The 27228-nt window shown below is 40.5% G+C and overlaps 1 protein-coding gene across 3 annotated transcripts in view; it reads right to left on the reverse strand.

Moving 5' to 3' along the window:
* HIPK3 (homeodomain interacting protein kinase 3) overlaps positions 1–27228 on the reverse strand; it is a 162120-nt gene that overhangs the window by 107619 nt on the left and 27273 nt on the right. For all 3 annotated transcript variants that reach the window (XM_074955100.1, XM_074955103.1, XM_074955102.1), the window contains exon 2: positions 15951–17052. In XM_074955100.1, the coding sequence (XP_074811201.1) occupies positions 15951–17050 (1100 nt within the window). In that variant the 5' untranslated portion in view covers positions 17051–17052. The remainder of the gene's footprint in view (positions 1–15950; positions 17053–27228) is intronic.

A 27228-nucleotide genomic window follows, 5' to 3' on the forward strand; every position in this document is an offset into this window, starting at 1 on the left:
AAGAGAAGAATGAGGGGGGATTTGATAGCTGCTTTCAACTACCTGAGAGGTGGTTCCAGAGAGGATGGTTCTAGACTATTCTCAGTGGTAGAAGAGGACAGGACAAGGAGTAATGGTCTCAAGTTGCAGTGGGGGAGGTTTAGGTTGGATATTAGGAAAAACTTTTTCACTAGGAGGGTGGTGAAACACTGGAATGCGTTACCTAGGGAGGTGGTAGAATCTCCTTCCTTAGAAGTTTTTAAGGTCAGGCTTGACAAAGCCCTGGCTGGGATGATTTGATTGGGGATTGGTCCTGCTTTGAGCAGGGGGTTGGACTAGATAACCTCCTGAGGTCCCTTCCAACCCTGATATTCTATGATTCTATGACTAATTTCCCTGAGATGAATGGGGGCCCATCTCAGCTCTCTCAGAAATGCAGAAAACAACATGGTTCTTGATTCAGTAAATTTGATTTAGTAAATTTAACTGATGAATCATGAAAATTTAGAGTACGGGGTGCAGAATTACCATGAACCTGTTTCCACATAGGTCATCATCAGCCCAATTAAATGAAGACACTGGAGGTCAGATACCTGACGAGTTCCCTGATGAAATGCCAGATTTTGTGAAATCTTTCCTTCAGCAATTGGCTTACAACCATGTTTGTTTGATAAGAACTGGTGTACCACCAAGTATTCTGGGAGGGCTTCTCTGAAAATGGATGAAGCAGCCTGGGACTTGACCAATTAAAAAGCCCAAGTCGTTACAGAAAGATATAATTCCTATACAAATAGTGAGACTATATAAATGGATTTCTGTCTTAGACTGGGAATCAGAACTACCATCAGCTTCATGAAAACCAGAGGAGCAGAAGAGAGGCCAGTGGGCAACACCAGGAATTAGTAAAAAGTCTAGTATTGTTGCTAAGTTGAGATAGCTTTGGTGGCATAGGCAAATCAGGACAACGGAAAGAAAATCCTGAGGAGAAAACTCTTAATTAGAAGTGCCTGGGACTCCATGCAGAAAAGAGGGGCTACTCACTGGGAACTGTTCTGCAATGATTGCCTCTGTGCATTCACACTAATTGGTCATGGAGCCTCTCGTGTCAAGCTGCAGAACTCTATGAAAAAAACCGTATCTGCTGGGGTGTGCAGGAACACTTGCGTTTGGTTGATAAGATCAGCTCCATCTGTGTACCCCCTGCCCACCTCAATTCCCTCTCCTTAAAGAGTTCTGAAATAGAAAGAACTCCAAAGCAGAGGAGAAGGCAGGTTGTTGTGAGACTGCAGAGAAGCAACTCTCAAAGAACAGTTAGCCATACAAGACCCCTCTTTCTTCTTTGAGGACCTCTGTGCATTCCTAGTAATGGGAGATTAGCAAGCTTTGCCACCATCACAGAACAGAAGGCAAGGCAAGGCATTCTAGGTAAAAATGGACTGTAGCACCACTTTATCAATTCGAGTATCAGAACAGAATGCCCAGTCTAAAGATAGTGCTTAGTGAAACTATGAATACTGATGCTGATGCTTTCCAAATCTTTATCAGGGGAACTTGTCTTAGACAAGCTAGGAATGTAGCTTGTGGAGTTTCTCTAGAGGAGTATGTCTTGAACCACCTGTGTCCTGGCCTCTTGGCTAAAGAGGAGCAGTGTTAAATACATCTCTTAATCCAGTGGGCTAGCGATTACTTACAACTAAATTCCCCTCTACATCTCTCCCTATAATCCACAGACTGATTTCCCACAGGGTTTGAACCTTTGTAAGCAAGAACACAGAGCTCTTTTAACATTCAGTGAGTGCAAATGGGACTCCTGTGGGTGAGCATAGGGTCTGGGGAAGCAAATGGGGAGGGAGATACATTGCAATGAGAAAACTGGAAACAACCTTAGGCAAAAGCTAAAGTGAGGTATCATGACAATTTTTTTTCCTGTGTACAACCACATAGGGTGGAGTGGCCATTAAGACACTAAAGCTCACTAACCCTCTTTGCAGAGGTGATGGCTGTTAAGAACACTGTTTTGATAGACATATATAAAGACTGTCTGAGCCAGGTGCTGATAGGGTGGACCCATAAGCATTGTCAGGACTAGATTAAGTCTCAGGTAGGTGAGGTTCTACTAAAGTGTTTACACGTTACTCGATCCCTTAAGGAAATGTGGAACTGTGGGGTGAGAGAATATAGGTTTATCCTGACCAAGCTGTGGAAAGCCAAGATAGCTGCCAAATGAACCGTAAGGAAAGTTACCACTAGCCCCTGTGATTTCTAATACAACAGACATTCTAAATTGCAGGGATACCCACCCATGACACCGTTAACCCTTTAGTCTTCACCCAACACAAACTGTGTCCATTTCAGTGTGTAGTACTTCAGGGCAGAGTTCTTGCTGGATTGCAATAGTTCTGACTGGACCCTTTGTCAGAACATACCCTACCTGAAACAATCTCAGAAGGCAAACAGCAATTCCCTCCAGTAGAAAATCTGTGGACCCGTTCTGTTTGGGCCACAATGCTTCTGTGCTGTCTGATTTTCCTTATGACTGATGATCAGAGGGTGTGAGGGGCAGAGAGGCGTAGGGGAGATAACTGCTCCAGTCCAACAGAAATGCTGATTGTGATTTTCTGTCCCTGTGAGCTCTGTTCAATTAGTGATTTCTCCCACCTGAGGAAGAATAAGGATGTCACAGACTGGTTTAGCACTATTCATGTTGATCATACAACTTCCCGTTTAGTGCATGCGCCTGCACATTCTCTTCCTATTATCACGTAAATATGATGGCAGATACTTTGCCTCTGCAGACAGGATTTGAATGTGCTCCTCAAATTATATATATAATACAGACATAGTATTGTCTGTGGGCATCTATACCATGTGATTTTGTACGGAGGATCAGAAGACCTTTAGGGCCCATCTCAACACTCTGAGTTCCAGGACACTAATGCGGAGTTTGAACTCCCAGGTATTTCACCGGCAATGTACACAGAAGTCCTAGCAATGAGCACTCTAACCTAGATTGGAAGAGTCTGGCATCGTCATAATAGTAGGGGATGGATAATTGAATGACACTCCCCAGAGCACACAGTCTCTGATCTCTCACCAGTGAAGCTACTGAAGCATGGGGGGTGGGGGGAGGGGGGGGCGGCAGAGTTTGAAGTAAAGAAAGAAGATGATTACCTTCCTTTTCAGGCTAAGCATGTAATGTGATGCTACTCACTGCTGAAGGGGCCTCACTGTTAAGCAGGAAAAACATTTTACGTAAGTTGATGAGGCCATGATATGCAGAAGCCTCAGGAAAAACTACGGTGTTTACAAACAGACTGATCCTTGAGAGTTTGGGGAATCTCTTATTTTCAGAAATCTGTCTTCTGGGAGGAAGACTCTGGCTTGAGTGAAATCCAGGACTGCCCCAATAAAGGAGATTTCCTGAGCGGGTTGAAGTGAGGATTTCTGCCAATTAATGAGGAGCCTAAGAGACCACAGAAATATTTGGTGGCAAGCTGGCCTTTAGTAGCCAATAGTCCAATTAAGGGTAAATGAATATTTCCTTGTCTGAGGTGTACTACAGATAAGAAGTATTTTGTGAATACTCTTGGCACTGTGGACAATCGAATGGGGGGAGAAGGGGAAGGACATGGATTTTGAGGTGACTTGCTCCCACACAGAAACAAAAGGTACCTGATGTGGACACATTTTATTACGACACAGAAGTATATGTCTTTTAAGTGAAGAGTGCACAGAGATGGGATATCATCTCCCCGCTGTTAGCACCCTGAACTTCAAAGGTTTTATATCAATGGTTCTCAAAACTTTTGTATCAGTGACCCCTTTCACGCAACAAGTCTCTAAGTGTGACACCTCTTATAAATTAAAACTATTTTTATATAGAACACTATGATAAATGCTGGAGGCGAAGCAAGGTTTGAGGTGGAGGCTAACAGCTCATGACCCCCTGACGGGTCACGACCCCCCGTTTGAGAACCCCTCTTTTATATTCTGTTGAGGTTTCCAAGGTCCAGGGTGGGTCTCAGATTGTCTCCCTCCTTGGGTATTTGGAAAAATATGGAGTCAAACCTATTTCCATTGTGTTGCACAGGAACCTCCTCTATTTCATCCTTTTGAAAGGAAGGTAGCTAGTCCAGTACGAGTTTCTTGTGAGAAGGGCTCCCAAAGGGGAGGGGGAAGAGAGCGAGATCTGGTTTGAAATTGGATTGTATAATAGTCTGGAGGTATCTAAAACCCAGTGATAGGAAGTACTCACACCAGGCTAAAGAGAATGGGGGAAAAGGTCAAAACTACAGAAGGAGAAGTGTGTGGCTCTCTAGCTCCTGTCAAAAGTAATGGCTGGGAGGGGAGCTGGTAGTGAAGACAAGCAGGATGAAGATACTGCTTCTGTATTGCATTCTTTTTACAGGAGCCATTGTAGAAGAGGCTAGAGACTGCTAATGCCTCTGAGATTGGGTACTCTGTTGATGTTGAACAAGAGGAGACCGTCTTTGAAATTGAAAGTGTGTATAATATAGCTCTTTTTTAGCAGTAGATGCAGACTGAAGGAGTCCCAGAGGCTAGGCTATCGCTCCCAGTTTTCAACTTTTCTAGACTGTCATCCACCTTATTACTAAAAAAGTAGGAACGCTCAAAGGGCAAATCTTCAATCAACTTCTCGGTCTGGGGCCAGTCTGATGTTCAAACCACGAGTATAGTCTCCAAACTATATCAGTGGCCACAGCCCTCGTTGTTGAATCTGAGGTGTTATAAGTGGCCCTCAGAGCATGCCTGGCTGATGTTCTCCCATCAGCAACCGAGTTCTGAAATTTCCTCAAGTAACAAAACCAGGATGAAGTTAGAATTCTATAAGGAGGTGGTGGTCTGTCAAGAGGAAAAAAACCTTGTAATTTGCCACATGCAAATCCAGGGCAGTGGAGGAGTACATCTTTCTTCCAATTGCATCCAACGTATGCCCATCCCTATCTGAGGAAGTCCTAGTACAGAACACTGCAACACCTTCAACTTCTTGCTATACTGAAAATAGTCCATTTAACTCCTGTTTTTTTTTCCTCTCTTATCTAGTTTCTGGAAATTTCACAGAGAAGAAGAAAAATTCCATTTTAAGAAAATGTAACAACTCTCGTGGTCTAAAAACGCTTTGATTTTGAAATACATACACACATGCTTAAATATTAAAGCATGTGCGTACGTATTACACGATCATACAATCTATGATTCTATAATCCTGAAATACATATGCACATACTTAAATAAGCAAGTGACAAGTACCATTTACTTCAATACTTCAAATTTAGCTTGTGTAATGTCTGAAGAATCAGGGCCTATATTCATAACATATGATAGAATCATAGAATATCAGGGTTGGAAGGGACCTCAGGAGGTCATCTAGTCCAACCCCCTGCTCAAAGCAGGACCAATCCCCAACTAAATCATCCCAGCCAGCGCTTTGTCAAGTCTGACCTTAAAAACTTCTACCTCCCTAGGTAACGCATTCCAGTGTTTCACCACCCTCCTAGTGAAAAAGTTTTTCCTAATATCCAACCTAAACCTTCCCCACTGCAACTTGAGACCATTACTCCTCATTCTGTCATCTGCTACCACTGAGAACAGTCTAGAGCCATCCTCTTTGGAACCCCCTTTCAGGTAGTTGAAAGCAGCAATCAAATCCCCCCTCATTCTTCTCTTCCACAGACTAAACAATCCCAGTTCCCTCAGCCTCTCCTCATAAGTCATGTATTTTAGTCCCCTAATCATTTTTGTTGCCCTCCGCTGGACTCTTTCCAATTTTTCCACATCCTTCTTGTAGTGTGGGGCCCAAAACTGGACACAGTACTCCAGATGAGGCTTCACCAATGTCAAATAGAGGGGAACGATCACGTCCCTCGATCTGCTGGCAATGCCCCTACTTATACATCCCAAAATGCCATTGGCCTTCTTGGCAACAAGGGCACACTGTTGACTCATATCCAGCTTCTCGTCCACTGTAACCCCTAGGTCCTTTTCTGCAGAACTGCTGCCTAGCCATTCGGTCCCTAGTCTTGTCGCGGTGCATGAGATTCTTCCGTCCTAAGTGCAGGACTCTGCACTTATCCTTGTTGAATCTCATCAGTTTCTTTTGGCCCAATCCTCTAAATTTGTCTAGGGCACTCTGTATCCTATCCCTACCCTCCACCGTATCTACCTCTCCTCCCAGTTTAGTGTCATCTGCAAACTTGCTGAGGGTGCAATCCACACCATCCTCCAGATCATTTATGCAGATATTGAACAAAACCGGCCCCAGGACCGACCCTTGGGGCACTCCACTTGATACCGGCTGCCAACTAGACATGGAGCCATTGATCACTACCCGTTGAGCCCAACAATCTAGCCAACTTTCTATCCACCGTATAGTCCATTCATCCAGCCCATACTTTTTTAACTTGCTGGCAAGAATACCGTGGGAGACGGTGTCAAAAGCTTTGCTAAAGTCAAGGAACAACACGTCCACCGATTTCCCCTCATCCACAAAGCCAGTTATCTCGTCATAGAAGGCAATTAGATTAGTCAGGCATGACTTGCCCTTGGTGAATCCATGCTGACTGTTCCTGATCACTTTCCTCTCCTCTAAGTGCTTCAGAATTGATTCCTTGAGGACCTGCTCCATGATTTTTCCAGGGACTGAGGTGAGGCTGACTGGCCTGTAGTTCCCAGGATCCTCCTTCTTCCCTTTTTTAAAGATGGGCACTACATTAGCCTTTTTCCTGTCATCTGGGACCTCCCCCGAGCGCCATGAGTTTTTAAAGATAATGGCCAATGGCTCTGCAATCACATCTGCCAACTCCTTTAGCACTCTCGGATGCAGCACATCCGGCCCCATGGACTTGTGCTCGTCCAGCTTTTCTAAATAGTCCTGAACCACTTCTTTCTCCACAGAGGGCTGGTCACCTCCTCCCCATGCTGTGCTGCCCAGTGCAGTAGTCTGGGAACTGACCTTGTTCGTGAAGATAAAGGTAAAAAAAGCATTGAGTACATTAGCTTTTTCCGCATCCTCTGTCACAAGGTTGCTTCCCTCATTCAGTAAGGGGCCCACACTTTCCTTGACTTGCTTCTTGTTGCTAACATACCTGAAGAAACCCTCCTTGTTACTCTTAACATCTCTTGCTAGCTGCAACTCCAGGTGTGATTTGGCCTTGCTGATTTCACTCCTGCAGGGTCCGTATTCTGCTGCTCTCCTTTCTTCCTTGTGTCAGGATCCTGAACTCGACCATCTCATGGTCACTGCCTCCCAGGTTCCCATCCACTTTTGCTTCCCCTACTAATTCTTCACGGTTTGTGAGCAGCAGGTCAAGAAGAGCTCTGCCCCTAGTTGGTTCCTCCAGCACTTGCACCAAGAAATTGTCCCCTACACTTTCCAAAAACTTCCTGGATTGCCTGTGCACCGCTGTATTGCTCTCCCAGCAGATATCAGGGTGATTGAAGTCTCCCATGAGAACCAGGGCCTGTGATCTAGTAACTTCCGTTAGTTGCCGGAAGAAAGCCTCGTCCACCTCATCTCCCTGGTCCGATGGTCTATAGCAGACTCCCACCACGACATCACCCTTGTTGCTCACGCTTCTAAACTTAATCCAGAGACTCTCAGGTTTTTCTGCAGTTTCATACCGGAGCTCTGAGCAGTCATACTGCTCTCTTACATAAAATGCAACTCCCCCACCTTTTCTGCCCTGCCTGTCCTTCCTGAACAGTTTATATCCACCCAGGACAGTACTCCAGTCATGTGAGTTATCCCACCAAGTCTCTGTTATTCCAATCACATCATAATTCCTTGACTGTGCCAGGACTTCCAGTTCTCCCTGCTTGTTTCCCAGGCTTCTTGCATTTGTGTATAGGCACTTGAGATAACTTGCTGTTTGTCCTGCTCTCTTTGTATGAGGCAGGAGCCCTCCCCTCTCGCGCTCTCCTGCTCATGCTTCCTCCCGGTATCCCACTTCCCCACTTACCTCAGGGCTTTTGGTCTCCTTCCCCCACTTCAATTTGAGAATAACCCAAGGAATGAGTGGGACTGGGGAAAAAGCATACATCAAAATGAGACGGAAGGTTTAGGAGCTGGTACTGAGATCCACTTGAGAGCAAAACTGAGGTCACTTCTTGCTGTCTTTTCTGACAAAAAGATTGATGGTCAGAATGCTCCCATCTACAGAGATGGAGCTTAGCATACTGTTCTTCATAGACCACTCATGATTCTGGAAAAAATTCCTGCTGAGGTGATTGACCAAATGATTCTGGAGCAGCTGTGGGAATTACATTCTCCTTGATAGAAAACTGCCAAAACTTTGCCTCCTGACAAAGCTGCTTGGAGCAACTCCTCCTTGCTTGTTCACTTAATACACTGCAGTGGTGTAGCTGGTGATCATATGAACTGCTGTGTCTTCAATCTACATCCAAATAATTCTGCATTCATTGTAAATGGTGTGAAGCTCCAGGACATTGACATGAAGGAAAGATTCCTGCTCTATCCACAAACCTTGGACCTTCATTGTCCCCAGGTGCACTCCGCAACCTATTATGTGCTGGACCACGAAAGTACATGCCACCAGATCACTTAGTAACTTCAGGCATACACAAATTCTAGCTGAAGGGTGAGAGCAGACAGGCAGGCACAGGCAACAAATTGTTTGAAATCGTTCACTCTGTAGAAATGCCCTCAAAACTTGAAGAGAGTCTAGTAGGGCCGAAATGAACTCAATTTTTTGTGTTGCCATTACCGTTGAATTTTCTCTGTTCAAAATCGGACCCAGATGATTGAAGAGATCAAGTGTGAATTGGAGTTTACTTGGTTTTTTACTTGCCCCTCACTAACCAATTGTCCAGGTGTGGAAACACATGAATTCCTCTTTTTCTGAAATATGCTGCTACAGTCACACATTTGGTAAATACCTGCTGAGCCAAGAACAAAGGGAAGCACAGTGTTCCGATAATGCTGACCTGCCACTACAAATCTCAGACGCCTCTTATGACTCAGGAAAATCATCACATGGAAGCAAGCATCTTTAAGATTGAGTGTAGCAAACCAGTTGTGATTCAAAGTGGGAAGAATAGTAGCTACGGTAACTATGTGGACTCATGTATTTGTTCAGACCGTGGTACATCAAGAATAGGTCTCATCTCTCCTTGGAATATGGGGATGACGAAGTACCATGAGTAAAATCCATTTCCCTGATGCCACAGGGGACCTTTCTCTATGGCCCCAGAAGCCCAAAGAGCCTGAACTTATCTGTAAATGTTGCCATAGCCTCACAATTTATAAAGTGCTTTGGTAAAAGCACTTGCTGATTGGCAACGCACATTTGTAAGGATGAGGTAGAATAAAGTTTGCTTTCCAACACGTCCAGTCTTTTAGAATCTTTGTCTTTTGGAGTGGACTTGTATTTCCCATTTTAACCTCTCATTACCTGACATTACAACAAGAGAGTTAGGCACCAGATGCAAGAAAAGGTATTCAAAACACTGCATAGGTATATATCTGTCATCCATATACTTCGCTGTGGGTGGTAAGGATGCCAGGGTGTACCATAAACTTTTTGCAGGTTCCACGACAGTTTCATTTATGAGGAAAGCCACTCTTCCTGGAGCAGAGGACTGAAGAATACCCAGCAACTTATGGGTGTTCTGAACAAATTCAACCTGAATTCCCAAGTTTGAAGCCATGTGCCTCCGGAGGCTGTGTTACAATTTAAAATCCTCATGTACAGGAGAGGAGGAATTTGGCTCCCCAGAATTGTCTGGTGATGAAAAGGAAGGAATTGGAGCCAATGGAATCTCCTGTGGCGTCTGTAACAACAGTCAGCAGGAGCAGGAGCAACCCCAGTCTGTGGCTGCAGTACCAGAGATTGAGGAGGGGATGCTATCAGAATAGGTGACCTTGTCCTGGATTGAACCAAGCATCAGGATATTACAGACTACACAATATCCCTGGGGTTCCAAGGAGGCCACTGTGGGTAGAGGTACAGCACTGGTGGCCAGTAGGAGCTGGGCCAAGACCCTATAATGCAAGTGGTGCCAAACTCTATACTGATGGTGATCCCCAGAAGATCTCGATGACTTTCGAGAGCAGTATTGCAAAGGGAAGAGGACAAAGAGGGAAGAGGACAAAGATGCCTCTGAGCCTGAGCCTGACCCTGAAGAACCTTCCAAACAGTCCTCAGGCAATGGAGAAGCCACCCCCAGAGGGACCAGTAAACATCCTGCCTTATCTGAAGCCCAGATAAGCAGGCGGCATCAGTACTAACAAAGATAAAGAAATCAGCAATTTCAGTACTGATAGGGGTCTTGCAATCACACACTGTACGAGAGCAGACGTCAGTACCGAAGTCCAAACTGGCACTGGTCCCATAGATGTAGTGTGCACAAGAATTGTTGTCAGCACCGAAGCTAATACCTCCAAGCAATAAACCACTCAGTATGGAAAAGGATGGCGACCTCGACTCTTCACCCTGAATTGGAAGTAGTGCAGAAGACTGCCAACAGCAGCAGCAGGTGTGCAATCAGGCCCAACAGGGCCAAGGACATTGATGAAGAGGTCACCACAGCTAAATGATCCTGAATTAATGAAGAGTCATGAAAGACAGGCAAAGCAAGTCCACTGGGTGGAAACGATCGGTGATGACACTGACTTCACTGGTACCAGATTCAACCAATGCCCCATGAATGGTGCAGAAGTCAATGGTATGGAGTCCAATTGCTCTCGCTTCAGGACAGGAGAACAGGTAGACAGTCCTGCTCTATCCCATGTACTGGAGGAACCGCACTCCCCTTAGAAGGGAAGGAATCTCTCCTAGCTCCGGAATGGCCCCAGTCTGTTTTATGAGTCCTTTTCCTAGGAGAACCAGAGGAAGGAGAATGATCTCTCCCCCTCCTGGGAGAGGAATCCAAATCTGGTTAAACAACAGCCCATGCTGGTTCAGACACTCTCTGGGGGGCCGGACAATCAGTGGATGTGTCTGGTGAGAATACAGGCCTCATGGCCTACTCGAGAAAGTGCTGAATCAAGCTCAAGTCTCTGGCCACCTGCATCCTCTTCTTGAACGAATTATTGATGGAACACCTTTCTTTAACGTGCCCTTCCCCAGGGCACAAACATACATCAAGTACGGAGGTCACTTACAGGAATAGCCACGCCACACAAATGGCCATGTATTAAACCTGGTCAAGGCATCAGAAGAGGCTAAATTCTACTAAGCTAATTCTACTACTACTACTTTAACTTTACACACAAAAGCATAGAAAATAATGACAGAGAACTGTGAAGTAAAATACCACAAAAATGCTCCAATTCAAGCATTGCGGTGGGGGAGAAGAAACTGAAGGTGACTGGGATGGCACCACCCTTAAATAGCTATGGGAGGAGCTAAAGTCACCACTCCTATCAGTACAACTAGGCAAAGTTTTACGGCTTTGGTGTGCTGGGAACACACATAGTGTGTGTCTGCACCCACTCAAAGCAGCGGCATAAATCCCTACATTGGTTGCACTGTTGCTTCTAAAAGGCTGAGCAAGCAAACTAAAGAATTCAAGCAGGCACAGTTCCTAGTACACGGGCAAAATGTAGAAACAGATTAGCCCCACTTTCATCGGTAAAGCACACGTATAGGATTAAAAAGGATTAATTAGTTTAGCTTGGCTAAGAAAATATACGTGCTTTGTACCTTATATAATATGTAGGTGGTTAGCAAAATGTAACAAGGCCTTGAAAATAATATGCTCAAGAACTAGGAGAAATGTGGCATCTAACAACCAAAGTTTTGGGAAGGATGCTAAGCTTGGAATGTGGTGTGTGGAATCAGTAGTGACCCCCAACATACCAATGTTTGCTTGGAGAAAAAGGCACAGTTGTAAAAATCTTGTCTTCTCCAGGCTTAAGGAGGGGGTCAACTCCAAACTGCAAAAACAGTCAATCTTTTAGCTAGGATAACAGTCAATGAGACATCATTTATTTGTTGCATTGTATAAAAGAACCAAGCTCTCGGGGGAGGAGGGGGGGGGTATTTAGCAGATCCTACCTGACTATACTGGAGCTAGCCAGGGTGAGGGGATTATCCCTGGGAATGATCCTTTTGTGAGTATTCTAATCTAAGGTTTATAAATGTTTGTTACTGTATGGGTGTAAAAACTGCTTATTGCTTAAGCTTTTAGATATGTTAAGAACAATTATACAAATATCATTCAGACTTTAGATTTAATAAAGGGGTGTAGATGAATTGGTGTCGTGGTAATAACCTGTATTCTTATCATCATTATTAATAATACCAATTCCAAAACCATACAACTTTAAAAATAGTATATGGGCGAAGTTTTCACAAATGTGTAAGTGACTTGGGATCTTAAGTCCTATTTTCAAAAATAACTATGAACCAAGATTGTGTGTGCTTTGGTGAGAAAGTGGGGCAAGTCTGTTCCTACATTTATATCCTAAAGCTCTTATAGTACAGACTGCATCTATAGTTCAAAATATACTTAAAAAAAACACCATTCTCACTACACTAATATTTGTACAGTTATTTTCTTGGTAAAATATGTTTGTGAGAAAAGTATCTGGGTTGAATCCAGAATCTCTCTTACCCTGCTTGCCCTGTTGGGCAGCTGTATGAAAATTCTCCCCAGTGAGAATTAAACATACAACTCACGACAGCAAATGAAAGGATTAGCAAGTGACGAAGGCTTTGCACCAATGTATAATCAACATGATCACAGTAAACACAGCAAATGAGAATGAGAATGTGAGGAGAGAAGACGGATTAAACTATTAAACAAAATCTCTATTTTCAAATTACTCTTGATGGACATTTCATTAAATAGAACCTCTTATAAAAAGAGAGCTAATCTCTATCTAAACCAATTACATCTCTATTAAAATTGAATATATTATGTTTTTCTATGTAAATTCAACAGTGCTATAAATTTGATGAAGAAAATAAAGGACTAACATTTAGAGAAGGCCACACTATTCATTTATTTATTTTTTAAAGATGCAGATCTTGGCCTGGATGGCAAGAGGCACTGTTTATTGTGAAATAAATTGTGTCTCTATCCCCCCCCCACCCCCTCCCTGTTTATGTGCTCTCTTATGCTATGTAATCTCTGAACAGCATGCCTCTCCCCTCTACTTCCTTGCTGTTTTCCGCTCCAAATTCTTTATTCGAGCTCAGTTCTGTGAGGTGATGAGCACACTTGGTTGCCATTCAAGTCAGTGGCAGTTGAGGGTGCTCAGCAACTTACAAGATCAAGCCATTATCATCTAACATTAGTAACATTATCTAAGTGCTTGTATAGCATTAAGGGTTATAGCTGTGCTATTAGCTTTAGACAGCATGCCAAGCTACCCAAAAGGCATTTGAATTGCTCAGTGTCTGCAGTGCTATGCACCCGCAATGCAATCCAACGTGCTGAAATGAAACTGCAGTTACCAGAAACAGACAGAAAATTCCAAGTAATAAATTGCAAGTCTCTTTCCAAAGGTTAGGTTTCCGGTTGGAGGATTAACACAAGAGTTTTAGAATAGTATCAGCATTAACACGTTTGGGGGTCCCCTCTCCACCGCAAAAAAATAAAATAAGTCCAATTCTCAATATATTTCAAATATAGATATAGTTATGAGATACAATACAGTATAGATACCTTATAATTCATTTTGACCCCAATCCTGCAAGCTGCTCCATATGGGTGGATCTGTATCAGCAGTGTGAAGGCTGCAAGATCAGTAACCTAATTCACACTTATTATCTCTGAATAAAAAATTATTTTTAAAAATGTTTTTAAACATAACTTTACAAGATTATAAATCTCTGGGAAGTAAATAATATAATCTTCTACCAGACTGTTTACAAGGCACCTTATAATTAAATTACAACAATTGAAATTTTATACTTTCTTAGCATGTGCACCTACATGCATCTGTCCGTCAATCCTTAGATATAAGGCTAACGCCTTCTCTCTGCGAGAAATTCTTAAAGTGACATGACACTGTAGGCACACAAAAATCATGCAGCTACAAAATTTGAGCGCTCTTAATTTAGAGATATTACCTTTTTCATACACAGAAATACTTTTTAAATGTATGTATTCAACAAGCACTATACATGCAAGGTACAGTGCGATACAACGGAACTAATATCTAAATTATACCTTGGATAATAGATTACATGTTGGTTTTCCAGCATACAGACCTGCTCCACTTGATGAATGCGTCCAAATTCTATGCCATGAAAATAAATATTTATGACAGTCTTACCTTTCTTTGTTTTACATTCTGTAATTCTTTCATATTCAAAGAAAGCTAGAAAAAAATGCTATTCTGATAAGAACTTTCCATAGTCCACATTCTCTCTATGGTGAGAGCACAGTGAGTAAATTTCAGTGGGTCCACAAAAATTATAAAAACACTGACTGTCAACTGGCTAATGTAACCACAAAGAATAAATACAAGACTAAAATGTTTAATAGGGAGCAGAATAATTGTGTCAATACAATAATGCGATACAACTATCAGTGCCTGGTGTACAATCTGAATCAGAAGCAGAAAAATGACATAGTAGTAGTATACCTATGCAAGTTTCAGTAGGGTCATCCAGTCTGGGTCCATCACTTTTCAAAGCACAAAAAATAATACATCAATAACCAAAACGATAATATTCTAGCCAACATCAGAGGTAGTAAAATCTCTATGTAGGGAGCTATTCAACACCTTGCAGTATCAGACAACCCCTATTGAATTGTGGTCTTAGCTATGCTAGACATCTAAATGTTAACAGCTTGAGCCCCAGTCATGCCACCTGGGGACTGGCACTCCTGGCAGGAAGTTACAGGTGACTGGCACCTTTACCCTCTTCCAATCCTGTTCCAATTGGGGAACAATAATGTGCATGCTTAGGTCACTTAATTTTTCATTTCCTCTCTTTTATGAGTTTGTGTCAGGCGCATTGTGTATGTAGCAACTCTTAACTGCTTCCCAGTGAAGCTGTGTGTGTATACATTTGTGGTTTTTTTTAGTGCTTAACTTGGGTCAAAGATTAAGCAATGGGGGAACTGGGAGGCAGAAGTGGAACTGCTAAAGGAGAACAGCAGCTGTGCATGAGCCTCTCTTTGTTGTAGGATCCTCATTGAGAAGATTTTGGGTATGTCTGTGCTTCAATAAAACACCTGCGGCTGGCCTACGTCAACTGACTCGGGTTCACAGGGCACAGATTGTAGGGCTGTAAAATAGCAGTGTAGATGTTCAGGTTCAGGCTGGAGGCCAGGCGCTGGGACCTCTACGAGCCATAAGTACAGGATTCACTTCACGAGTCCCTGAAGTTCACTGAAACTGATTGGAGTTGAGGGCACATAGCATCTAGCATAAGTGTACATACATGGTAGAAAAAATATAAAGAAAGTATATATATAATCTCTTCTATAGAAGATACCACTACAAATGCCACATTATTTCCAGCTGCTTAAAGAGAGAAATTTGTATATTAGGTGAGACAAGGAAAAAGGCACTCTGCATAGGAAGTTGCATGTAATTGATACAAAGGGCTTCTGTTTTAATGGCTTTCAATCTAACAAAAAATATATACCATGAAGTTTAAAAAAAAAAAAAAAGCTCTCTTTTAGAAAGTCTGCTTGACAAATCAGAGGTATTTGCATGGTGCATTAGGAGAGAATGCAACATTCAAAACATAATTCTGGAGGGAACTCACTGTAGGTAGTAATGTAAAGAGCAAACCTACTGCCAGTGCAGTAAATACTCTTCAAGTCAGCAAATTGTATCTAAAATCATGATCAACTATTTTATTTTAGAATTAAGGAAATGAATACATGGTCCATTTGAATCAAATTACTATTTACTGTCTGAAAAACTGTAGTTTCAAAACCCTTTGGTGTTATTTTTCATGGAGGAGAATTTTAATATTCATTAAAAAGAAAAAACAAAGCAAAAAAATAGAATAAGCACCTACCTGTAATACCGAGACTGTAAATAAGTTGAACAAACAGTCTTTGACACGTGGCTGGCAGACCCAAAGTCTATTACTTTAACCCGGTATGGCTGCCGGACAGGATCCACCAACATAATGTTCTCCGGTTTGAGGTCAGCATGGATTAAACCAAGACTTTTTAGTTTTTTCAGTGCAGTGGCCACTTGTTGCAGAATTGGCCGTATTACTTTTAGCTGTAGAGGGCTGAATTTGTTTTGCTTCAGAAAGTCATATAAATTCTGTTCTAACATCTCAAACACCAAGCAAGTATGGTTACGATGCTGAAAGCATTCATAAGCTCTCACAAAATTAAACTCATCCGCATTTTCAGTACTTAGTCTTGCTAATATGCTCACTTCTATTTGTCCTTGACGTGCATAAGAAGGATGATTCTTCAAAATTTTGATTGCGACAATCTCATTTGTCCCTCTTGTCCAACATTTTACTACTTGTCCAAAGGTCCCTCGCCCAAGGAAATCCAGGACCTCATAAGTATTTTTCACAGAGCACAACACCTCATGCTGTACTAACTGATAATCTCCATCTCCACTGGTACCACTCTGTTTTGAAGTTGCAGTAGTTGTCACAACCGTCACCGGGTTTCCCATATTTGCTTGCAACATCGCAGGTAATATAGACAGTTCATCAACGATCTGCATTGCGCTACTTTGATTATTCAACTCTTCGCTCTTACGCTTCAATCCACATCGCTGGGATCCATCCAGTAAATCTAACCTGGTTCCCTGTGTACCAGTCTGAGGTGCCTCAACTTGAAGTTGTTGCGCCTGCACTGCTAACACATTTGTAGCACCTACAGTATTTTTTAAAGCAACAGCACTTGTCTGCAACAAAAAGTTCTGTCCTCGAGGTCTGTCAAATGGGTTCTTAGTCTGAAAGTAAGTACTAACCCTGTTGGGAGAATGAGCAATTCCAAAGTTTTTACCATTCACATAGATCCGTGGGTAGATTCTTTCGTGGTACACACAACTGCTTGGCTCTACTTTGAGTTTCTTCACACTACAAAAGGCACTTGACTGGGTTTGATAAACATATGGTGGATAGACCAAGACTTGTGAGGCCATACCTGAAGAAGGAAGTTGGGGGGGGGAAAAGAACAAACCACAATTTAAAATTTGTAGCAATTTCTTCCCCTGAGAAATTAGAACACTCAAATTACCCACTTCAGTTTGCCGTTAAATGGTTTGATATTTAAATTACCCAAGCCAGTGGTTCCCAATTTTTTTTAAACCAAGGCGACCTACCAACTCCATTTTGTCTTTTTTGGCAACCCACCCAGAGTCCAAATTCATCATAGGCCAGCATCCTCTCCTCCTCTGCTGCTCCTGCTCACCCCTCTGCAGGGACACTGACCACGTGTAGCAGCATGCTCTGTCCTGGCACTGCAACCCTAATCCCAATCCAGTCTGGAACAAGGTTGGAGAATGAGCCCGCCTCGCATACACCCTGCAGCAACAGCTCCTGTCCCAAGAAGCTTGGCCCTGTTCACCAGTGTATGGGATGGCAGCGCCATTAAGGTTTAGCCTTGCCAAGTCACACTGCCTCCATTCTCCTCCAATGTATGAAATTGGACCATTAAAATTTCAGGAGTTTAGAGTTGTGGCTATTGTACATTTTGGACTGGTTGTATAGGGTGGTGCTGGGATGGTTTGCAGCAGCTCAGTAACGCCATCCTTTTTTGGGAAGGAGAAGCTAACTTTCTTTCGCTCCAGAACCTACGCTTTAATTAAAAGAACTTTCTAGCTCTCATGGCTGTGAAGCTAACCTTCAAGTTATGAGCAGAGAACAACCTGATGCAGTGATGTCCGCCTGTGTCTACGGATACCCTGCAACAATAGCCCTGGGTGTGAGCATATCCTAATATCCTGAAGTATTAACTCAGAAACAGGTTAATTTAAAATGTCAACATTGCTACCATTTCACTATGATAAAAGCATATATGAAAGAGGGATGAGCATCAGCTGACATCACTGCTATCAGAGCACACAAGAGGAGAATGCTATTATGAAGACCTGCGCAATTTGCTGTAAATGGTATCTTATTTTGATGTGTCTAGTAAGAGAGACATGGGTTTTGTGCCAAGGGCTGAGATATATAAAATATATATACACACACATACACACGCAAATTAAATATTCCCAAACCAACATATAATTCATAAATTTACCATCTAACCCTATTACAAAATGTTAGATGCTTACTGTACTTCTGAATGGTACACAAAAATGTTATTGTATAGCCAACAGAAAATCCCAGATATTTGTTGTGTAGATAAATCGTATATTTTATCTTACAGTACTATCTATTTACATGTACCCTAAAAATACAGAGGCATGTAAAACGTTTAAATGTACTTTATAAGCCAACATTCCTGAGAAATTCTATGGGAGGTAGCTTTACACAGGCACAAAGGTACTGTATAATGAAAAAAAGATCTGATTTTACATATACGCTGCATCAAGTTAAATCTGTCCTGTTTTCAAGGCCCTAAATAATACCATCCTAGTCCCTATCTCTAGTTTCATCTCTTATTACTTTCCGGAACTCCATACCCTCTCCTCTGTAAAGAATACCAGCCTCAATGCCTCATTCATCTGTTTCTTCCACAACAGGGTGGATACAAATAAATGTGGGGTTTTAAATAACATTTTTAAAATGTAAATTCTGTGTCTTTTCTTTCAAAAATAAACCTAATTTAAAATTAAATTTTCAAGTATGACAACCTATATGTTCAGGTTTAAACTTACTATAAATTATTAAATTTAAATTAAATTTAAATATTAAGCAGTACACATTTGCTGCAAAAGTTATAAAGAAAGTCAACTGATGGAAGTCAAGGTCTAAGCACACAGAAGCAGAATTTGCTGAAGTGCTACACCAGCTTTACACAACTGTACTTCTGTGCAGGTGCAGAGGGACTATTTCCTTCAATTGAGTTTATTCAACTAATTCAATTCAATGATTAGTTCATTCAAAGTTGAGAAACTGATTAGAAGTTGAAAAAAACCAGGAAATCTTATTTTCGTTTTCCAATATGTGAACAAAAACTAAGTGTGAGACGATGAGATCTACTATTCTAATATCTTGAACATGATGACCTGAAGCAATCAGTTTAATTCGCTAACTACAGAGGGTACTACCTTTGTATAATAAATCTGTTTTAACTGAAAAACTTGTTTTGATACACTTTTTTCCTTATATCTCTGGCATAGTTAAGGTAGTTTTATGTAACTATTAAAAAAACTGAAATGCTGGTTTTGTACATTTTTAACTGAATTCTAATTTCCATGGAAATAGAGCTGGATACAAATCACAAGTAAAAATTAATCTAGTAAATAAAAAAAATGCATCATTCACTATTTGCTAATAAAAAAAAATGTAAAAATTAAGAATCTGAATCAATGTAAAGTAAGTGATAGAATTGCTTAAACCAATGTGAACAGATATAGTGTATCCTCCTAGACAGCAAAGGGAAGCAACAGATTTAGTGTAACAATTGTATTTAATTTCAAATTAACATGTTTTAATGGTTACCAACCAATGCAAAAATCAACCTCTCTTTAGGAAACTACCTAAAAAGTACAAATGCAAAACAAAATTAAAATTGATTATTTGAATCAATGCTTCCTGCTTGCTGATTTAAATCTTGATTAAAACCGATAATTTAAATGAATCCATCCTGTCCCAAAGTCCATCAAGCCACCAGCCTCTCCATTCAATTCCCTCCTAAAGACTCACTTCAATGATACTTGCAAATAGTGAGTCAACCAGAACTCATAGCCACTCCCTCTTTAGGGTTTTCCAGCATCTCATCCACTCCAGGTTTGCATTGTACAAACTCATCAGGGCACAGACTGTATATATTTTATCTTGTACAGCAGTGGTTCTCAACCAGGTTCTCAACTAGACCATAACTTCAAAGTTTGTGTATTGATATGCCAGAATCCTATGGTCAAATAAAACATGTATTTCTACCAGTTTCAGCATATCAGATCAAAACCATCATTGTTTTTGTATTACAGTCCTGCCGAGAGGCCCCATTCAAGATCAGGACTCCATTTTGCCTAAGCAATGTACTGAAACATGTATTAAGAGACAACCTCTTCCCCAGAGAGCTTACAAATTAATATATTACTGTGTATGTCAGTAGCATGTTTGGTGCTGTACAATAGTCATTCTCAACCGTTCCAGAATACTGTATCCCTTTCAGGAGTCTGAGGTCTTCCAGGGGGTACATCAATTCATCTAAATATTTGCCTAGGTTTACAACAGGCTACATGAAAAGCACTAGCAAAGTCAGTACAAACTACAATTTCATACAGACAGTGACTTGTTTATAATGCTCTATATACTGTATCAGTTTTCTCAACCTCGGTGTTGTGATTTATTTTATAATTATATAGGAAAATTAAGTAAGTAATTTTTCAGTAATAGTGTGCTGTGACACTTTTGTATTTTTATATCTGATTTTGTAAGCTAGTGGGTAAGTGAGGTGAAACTTGTCATATGCAAGACAAATCAGCCTCCTGAAAGGGGTACATAACCGCACTCAAAAACTAAACAAAATGCAAAACTTTAGAGCCTACAAGTTCACTCAGTCCTACTTCTTGTTCAGCCAATCACTAAGACAAGCAAGTTTGTTTACATTTACAGGAGATAATGCTGCCTACTTCTTGTTTACAATGTCACCTGAAAGTGAGAACAGGCTTTCGCATGCGACCTTTGTAGCCGGCATTGCAAGATATTATGTGCCAGATACTATAAACATTCTTATGCCCCTTCATGCTTCAGCCACCATTCCAGAGGATATGCTTCCATACTGATGACACTCGTTAAAAAATAATGTGTTAATTAAATTTGTGACTGAACTCCTTGGGAGAGAACTGTATGTCTCCTGCTCAGTGTTTTACCTGCATTCTGCCATGTATTTCATGTTACAGTAGTCTCAGATGATGACTCAGCACATGTTGTTCATTTAAAGTACACTTTCGCTGCAGATTTGACAAAACACAAAGAAAGTGTGAGATTTCTGAGATTTCTAAACATAGCTACAGCACTCCACCCAAGGTTTGAAAATCTGAACTGCCTTCCAAAATCGGAGAGGGACGAGGTGTGGAACACCTGTGAAGTCTTAAAAGAGCAACACTCCAATGCAGAAACTGCAGAAACTACAGAACCTGAACCATCCAAAAAGAGAAACAACCTTCTGTTGGTGGCATCTGACTCGGATGATGAAAATGAACATTTGTCAGTCTGCACTGCTTTTGGACTGTTATCGAGCAGAACCTGTCATCAGCATGTCCTCTGGAATGGAGGTTGAAGCATGAAGGGACATATGAATCTTTAGCGCATCTGGCATGCAAATATCTTGCAACGCCGGCTACAACAGTGCCATGAGAACAACCGTTTTCACTTTCAGGTGACATTGTGAACAAGAAGCAGGCAGCATTATCTCCTGCTAATGTAAACAAACTTATCAGTCTTATCGACTGGCTGAACAAGAAATAGGATTGAGTAGACTTGTAGGCTTTAAAGTTTTACATTTTTTTATTTTTGAATGCAGTTTTTTTTGTACATAATTCTACATTTGTAAGTTCAAATTTCAAGATAAAGAGATTGCACTACAGTACTTGCATTAGGTGAATTGAAAAATACTATTTCTTCTATTTTTTACAGTGCAAATATTGGTAATCAAAAATAAATATTAAGTGAGCACTGTACACTTTGTATTGTGTGTTATAATTGAAATCAATATATTTGAAAATATAAAAAGTAATTAAATGGTATTCTATTATTGTTTAATCATGCAACAGCCCTAATATTTAGTCACATCTCTCACTTTACTTCACTTGATGGGGGATGGCCTCCAAGAAGCTGACAAAATATCTTCCCCCTCTGAGAAGACTGTGCTCAGTATATAATTGTAGAAGTACTGTATATGTGCCTTCTCTACTCCGAAAAGCTCATTTTATAGTCAAATAAATTCCCATAGTCTGGGATCGCTGAAGTGATTGTTTCTTTTTTAATCAGGAGTTGTACACACTATATGATCACACTATATGGCTACTAATCAAGGGAGAAAGAAGATTCTAATTTAGGTTCCGATTTTAAAACTAAAAATTCTGGATTATTAGTGTTCCTATTCCTAAACTCATGACTATAGTGACGAGAAGTCATGAGAGAGCAAAAATTGCTTTCTTCCACTCCTTCATTGCTCTGGCAACATACCACTATTTCCTACATCAGACAAGGACCCCAATGTCTCCATTTTTTCACCTCCAGGATAAACAACAGCTTCCTAATTATTAACACAAATTGACCTGGATATGATCGATTGCAAGGGCAGTTCGCATTAACAATTTTTGTCCCTTATGCTCAGTCCTGCTTGTGAAGAATTAAAATTGGATTAGAAAGAAGGTAAATATTAGTAGCAGGATTCAAAACTGACTGCAGTATGCAGAAAAAAGAAGTGTAAGGCAAAAAACCTTACAGGAGACACAATAATTCTAGCAGGCACAACAATCTGTTGGCAGAGATCATGTCTATCTTACTGTAAAGGTAAAAGCCCTTGAGGAACTCATATGTGAAGCCCTTTTTGTAAATGATTGTGCTCTACTTTGTCAAGTGACCTTCAGATTATCCTTCACAGGTTCTGAGAGGCAACTAAACAGTTTGGACTCACCAGTAGCCTGAAAAAAACTGAAGCCCTCATCCATACAGCCCCATCAACGAAACTAAAGAACATCAGTAACTTTACACACTTTGGCAGTGCCATCTGAAGTGATGGTTACCTGGATGAAGAAATAAATATGAAAGGCAAGCCAGGCTTTTGGAAGACTTTGCCAAAGGATACTCAACCAGCATGCTATCAAACTGTCAACAAAAGTGATATACGATGTAGTAGTGAAATCATCCCTTTCACATGAATGTGAAACATGGGCAGTTTACCTTTAGACATATCAACTACTTGTACTGTCTTTGCTCTATTCTGAAGGTCCACTAGCAAGATAAAGTGTTAAATGTTAATATCCTTAAAAGAGAAAATACAACCAGCATCAAGGCAATGATTACCAAAGCTCAGCTTCGATGGACAGGTCACTGTATCAGAATGGATGATTACAGACTCCTGAAAAAAGTCCTCTATGGTGCGCTGAAACTCAGAAAGCGCAGTAAGGGCAGGCAATGTAAATGCTTCTAAGACACTCGTAAGCCAAATCTTAACTCATGAGGCATAAATATTGATCATTTCTAAAACAGAGCAAAAAGACAGACCTGAGTGGACAGCAACTGCCTCAAGAAGTTTACAACCTTTACTGAAAGACAGGCATGAAAAACTGATTGATAAAATGGCAGAGCATAATGCCAAGTCTTCAGTGAGAGCCTACACATTCCTACATAAGATCCGTTCACAACCTTGCTCCTCGCAGATTGGTTTAGACAGCCACAAGAGAAGACACAAACTGTTGTCATACCATCATTGGATACAATGGACTGCGATACATATCTATCAAGGTGAAACAAGAGTAACTCATTCTTCTGAAGTGGTATACTGAAAGTTCGTAAGAACGGCCATACTGGGTCAGACCCATGGTCCATCTAGCCCTGTATACTGTCTTCCGACAGTGGCCAATGCCAGATGCTTCAGAGGTAATGAACAGAACAGGTAATGATCAAGTGATCCATCCTGGCGCCCATTGCCAGCATCTGAAAAAGAGAGGCTAGGGACACTTCAGAGCATGGTTTTGCATCCCTGCCCATCCAGGCTAATAGCCATTGATGGACCTATCCTCCACGAACGTTAATTCTTTTTTGAACCCTGTTATAGTCTTGGCCTTCACAACATCTTCTGGCAAAGAGTTCTACAGATTGATTGTGCGTTGTGTGAAGAAATACTTCCTTTTGTTTTAAACCTGCTGCCTATTCATTTCATTTGGTAACCCTTAGTTCTTGTGTTATGAGAAGGAGTAAACAACACTTCCTTATCTACTTTCTCCACACCAGTCAAGATTGTATAGACCTCTACCATATCACCCGTTGGTCATCTCTTTTCCAAGCTGAAAAGTCCCAGTCTTATTAATCTCGCCTCATACAGAAGCTGTTCCATAGCCCTAATCATTTTTGTTGCCCTTTTCTAATTCCAATATATATTTTTTGAGACCAGATCTGCACTCAGTATTCAGGATGTGGGATACCATAGATTTATATAAAGGCAATATTATATTTTCTGTCCTATTATCTATCCCTTTCCTAATGAGTCCCAACATTCTGTTAGCTTTTTTGACTGCTGCTGCACATTGAACAGATGATTTCAGAGAACTATCCACAATGACTCTAAGATCTCTTTTTTGAGTGGTAACAGCTAATTTAGATTCCATTATTTTATATGTAGAGTTGGGATTATGTTTTTCCAATATGCATTACTTTGCATTTATCAACATTGAATTTCATCTGCCATTTTGTTTCCCATTTATGAATATGTTGAACAGTACTCGTCCCGGTACAGACCCTTGGCGGATACTACTATTTATCTCTCTCCATTCTGAAAACTGACCATTTATTCCTACCCTTTGTGTCCTATCTTTTAACCAGATACTGATCCATGAGAGGACCTACCCTTTTATCCAACAGCAGCTTTCTTTGCTTAAAAGTCTTTGGTGATGGACCGTGTCAAAGACTTTCTGAAAACGTAAGTACACTGTAGAAACTGGATCACCCTTGCCCATGTGCTTGTTGACCCCCCCAAAGAATTCTAGTGGATTGGTGAGACATGATTTCCCTTTACAAAAAACAAGTTGACTCTTCCCCAATAAATCATGTTCATCTAGGTGTCTGATAATTCTGTTCTTTGCTATAGTTTCAACCAATTTGACTAGTACTGAAGTTAGGCTTTCTGGCCTGTAATTGCTGGGATAGCCACTGGAACCTTTTTTAAAAATTGGCATCACATTAGCTATCCTCCAGTCATCTGGAACAGAAGTGGATTTAAATGATAGGTTACATACCACACTTAGTAGTTCTGCAATTTCACATTTGAGTTCCTTCAGAACTCTTGGGTGAATACCATCTGGTCCTGGTCACTTATTACTGTTTAATGTATCAATGTGTTCCAAAATATCCTCTAATGACACCTCATTCTGGGACAGTTCCTCTAATTTGTCACCCAGAAAGAATGGGTCGAGTTTGGGAATCTCCCTCACATCCTCAGCTGTGAAGACCGATGCAAATAATTCATTTAGTTTCTCTGCAATAGCCTTGTCCTCTTTGAGTGCTCCTTTAGCATTTCAATCATCCAGTGGCCCCACTGGTTTGTTTGGCAGGCTTCCTGCTTCTGATATACTTAAAAAAAATTGTTGTTGTTACTTTGAGTCTTTGGCTAGCTGTTTTTCAAATTCTTTTTTTGGCCTTCCTAATTATATTTTTATACTTAACTTGCCAGAGTTTATGCTCCTTTCTATTTTCCTCACTAGGATTTAACTTCCACTTTTTAAAGGATGTCTTTTTGCCTCCAACTCCTTACTTTACTTTATTGTTGGCACTTTTTTGGTGTTCTATGTTTTTTAATTTGGGTTATACATTTAAATTGAGCTTCTATTATGATGTCTTTAAAAAGTTTCCATGCAGCTTGCAGGGATTTCACTTTTGGCACTGTACCTTTTAATTTCTGTTTAACTAACTTCCTCATTTTTGTTCAGACGTATTCTTATTTGCACCATTCATTCTGACTGTATACATACTCCGTTTCTGAAGCCAGCAGAAATGAGAAATAGCAATGTTTTATTTTATGAATTGTAAAATTGACAGCAACTCTAAAGTTATGCTTTGATTTATGAAAATCATCATGTGTTTACTGTAAGAAAATGCTTATTTTAATAATTATTACAGTGGAATACAACTGTTCAGATATTAAAAATTGTATACAGAATTTTCAATGTATCAGGAAGTTTCACTCTTGACAATATACTTAGTTCTTAAAAAGGGACAGTAGTATCTTACTTGTTATCTAGTACACAGCTGCAACAAGAAATCATCTCCAAGTCTTTAATTTATAAGGGTTTTTAGCACCCCAGACATATTTGACGAAGTTGAAGTTGGTATTTTGAGACAATTTTTCTAAAGTGCTCTACAAAATGCCACACATGACCATGCAGCTTTTGCAGGTTCTGAGTATGCAAATTGCTGCCCCTATTAAATCTACAGATCCATATTGGAGGCCATTTTGTAATTGCTGACCTTTATATTACCACTGGCAAATGGGAAAACATCCCTTTTCTGTAATTTATTTCAACAGGTACCTTAAATAAAATCGGTCCACTCAAAACCTGTGCCTTTACCAGTAGAAAGCACAGACATACAGATGAAAGTTCATACAGGACAAAAGAACGTAATACAACACTATCAGAAGCAAGATAGTAACAGCCTTTAGCCCAGTGTATTTGTTTTAAAGGGTCACCGAGCAACTGTTTCTAATACACAATGATGAGAGTAAAGATACAAATACGTGGAACAGAAAAGTAAACCATCCTTTTAAACCCCTACACATTTCCCTACTTTGGACCAATAGTTAACCAAAAAAATCCAACCGCTCTCCTTCAAAAAAGTTAGCCTACCACCTCACGTCATTTATTTGAAAGGAGGCTCTCCTACAATGTAACACTGCATTAGACAGAGATCAGAAATGTATACTTTTAATATGACCATGGTACCTTTTGAATTTTTATGTTTACTATCTTTTTTTTTTAGCCTTTAAATTCCATTAAAAAAATGTTTAAAGTTCTACTGAAAGTCTCAAAAAGAAAAAAAAGTGAAAAGCAGAGATTTGCTTCTTTTCAGCTATAACTGAACATAAGAAAGTTACAACTTGATTGTTGGATTCTATTAAAATAACCATATATTCATGTAAAAATTACACTACCTTAATTTAAATATTGGAAAGCTACAGTTTGATACAATACTGTAATCCTATCACAATACACAAACTCAAAATTGTGAAACTGATCAAATTCTCTTTGTGTTTCAATATATTACTTAGGAAGTGTAAAATATTAATAAAAATACACAAATTCTTTATTTTATATAAGCCATTCACTCCTTTCACAACAGGTTTTAAGTGTACCATGGCTATGAAACTTTCTTCACTTGTAGGAAACCTTCCTTGCCCAACCTTGTGGTGTTGAGCAAGGGAACGAACACAACAGCATACTGTGAAAATACTCAGAAGACAGAACACTGTCACCACCATAAA

This window comes from Natator depressus, chromosome 6 (assembly GCF_965152275.1).
Source record: "Natator depressus isolate rNatDep1 chromosome 6, rNatDep2.hap1, whole genome shotgun sequence".
NCBI lineage: Eukaryota > Metazoa > Chordata > Testudines > Cheloniidae > Natator > Natator depressus.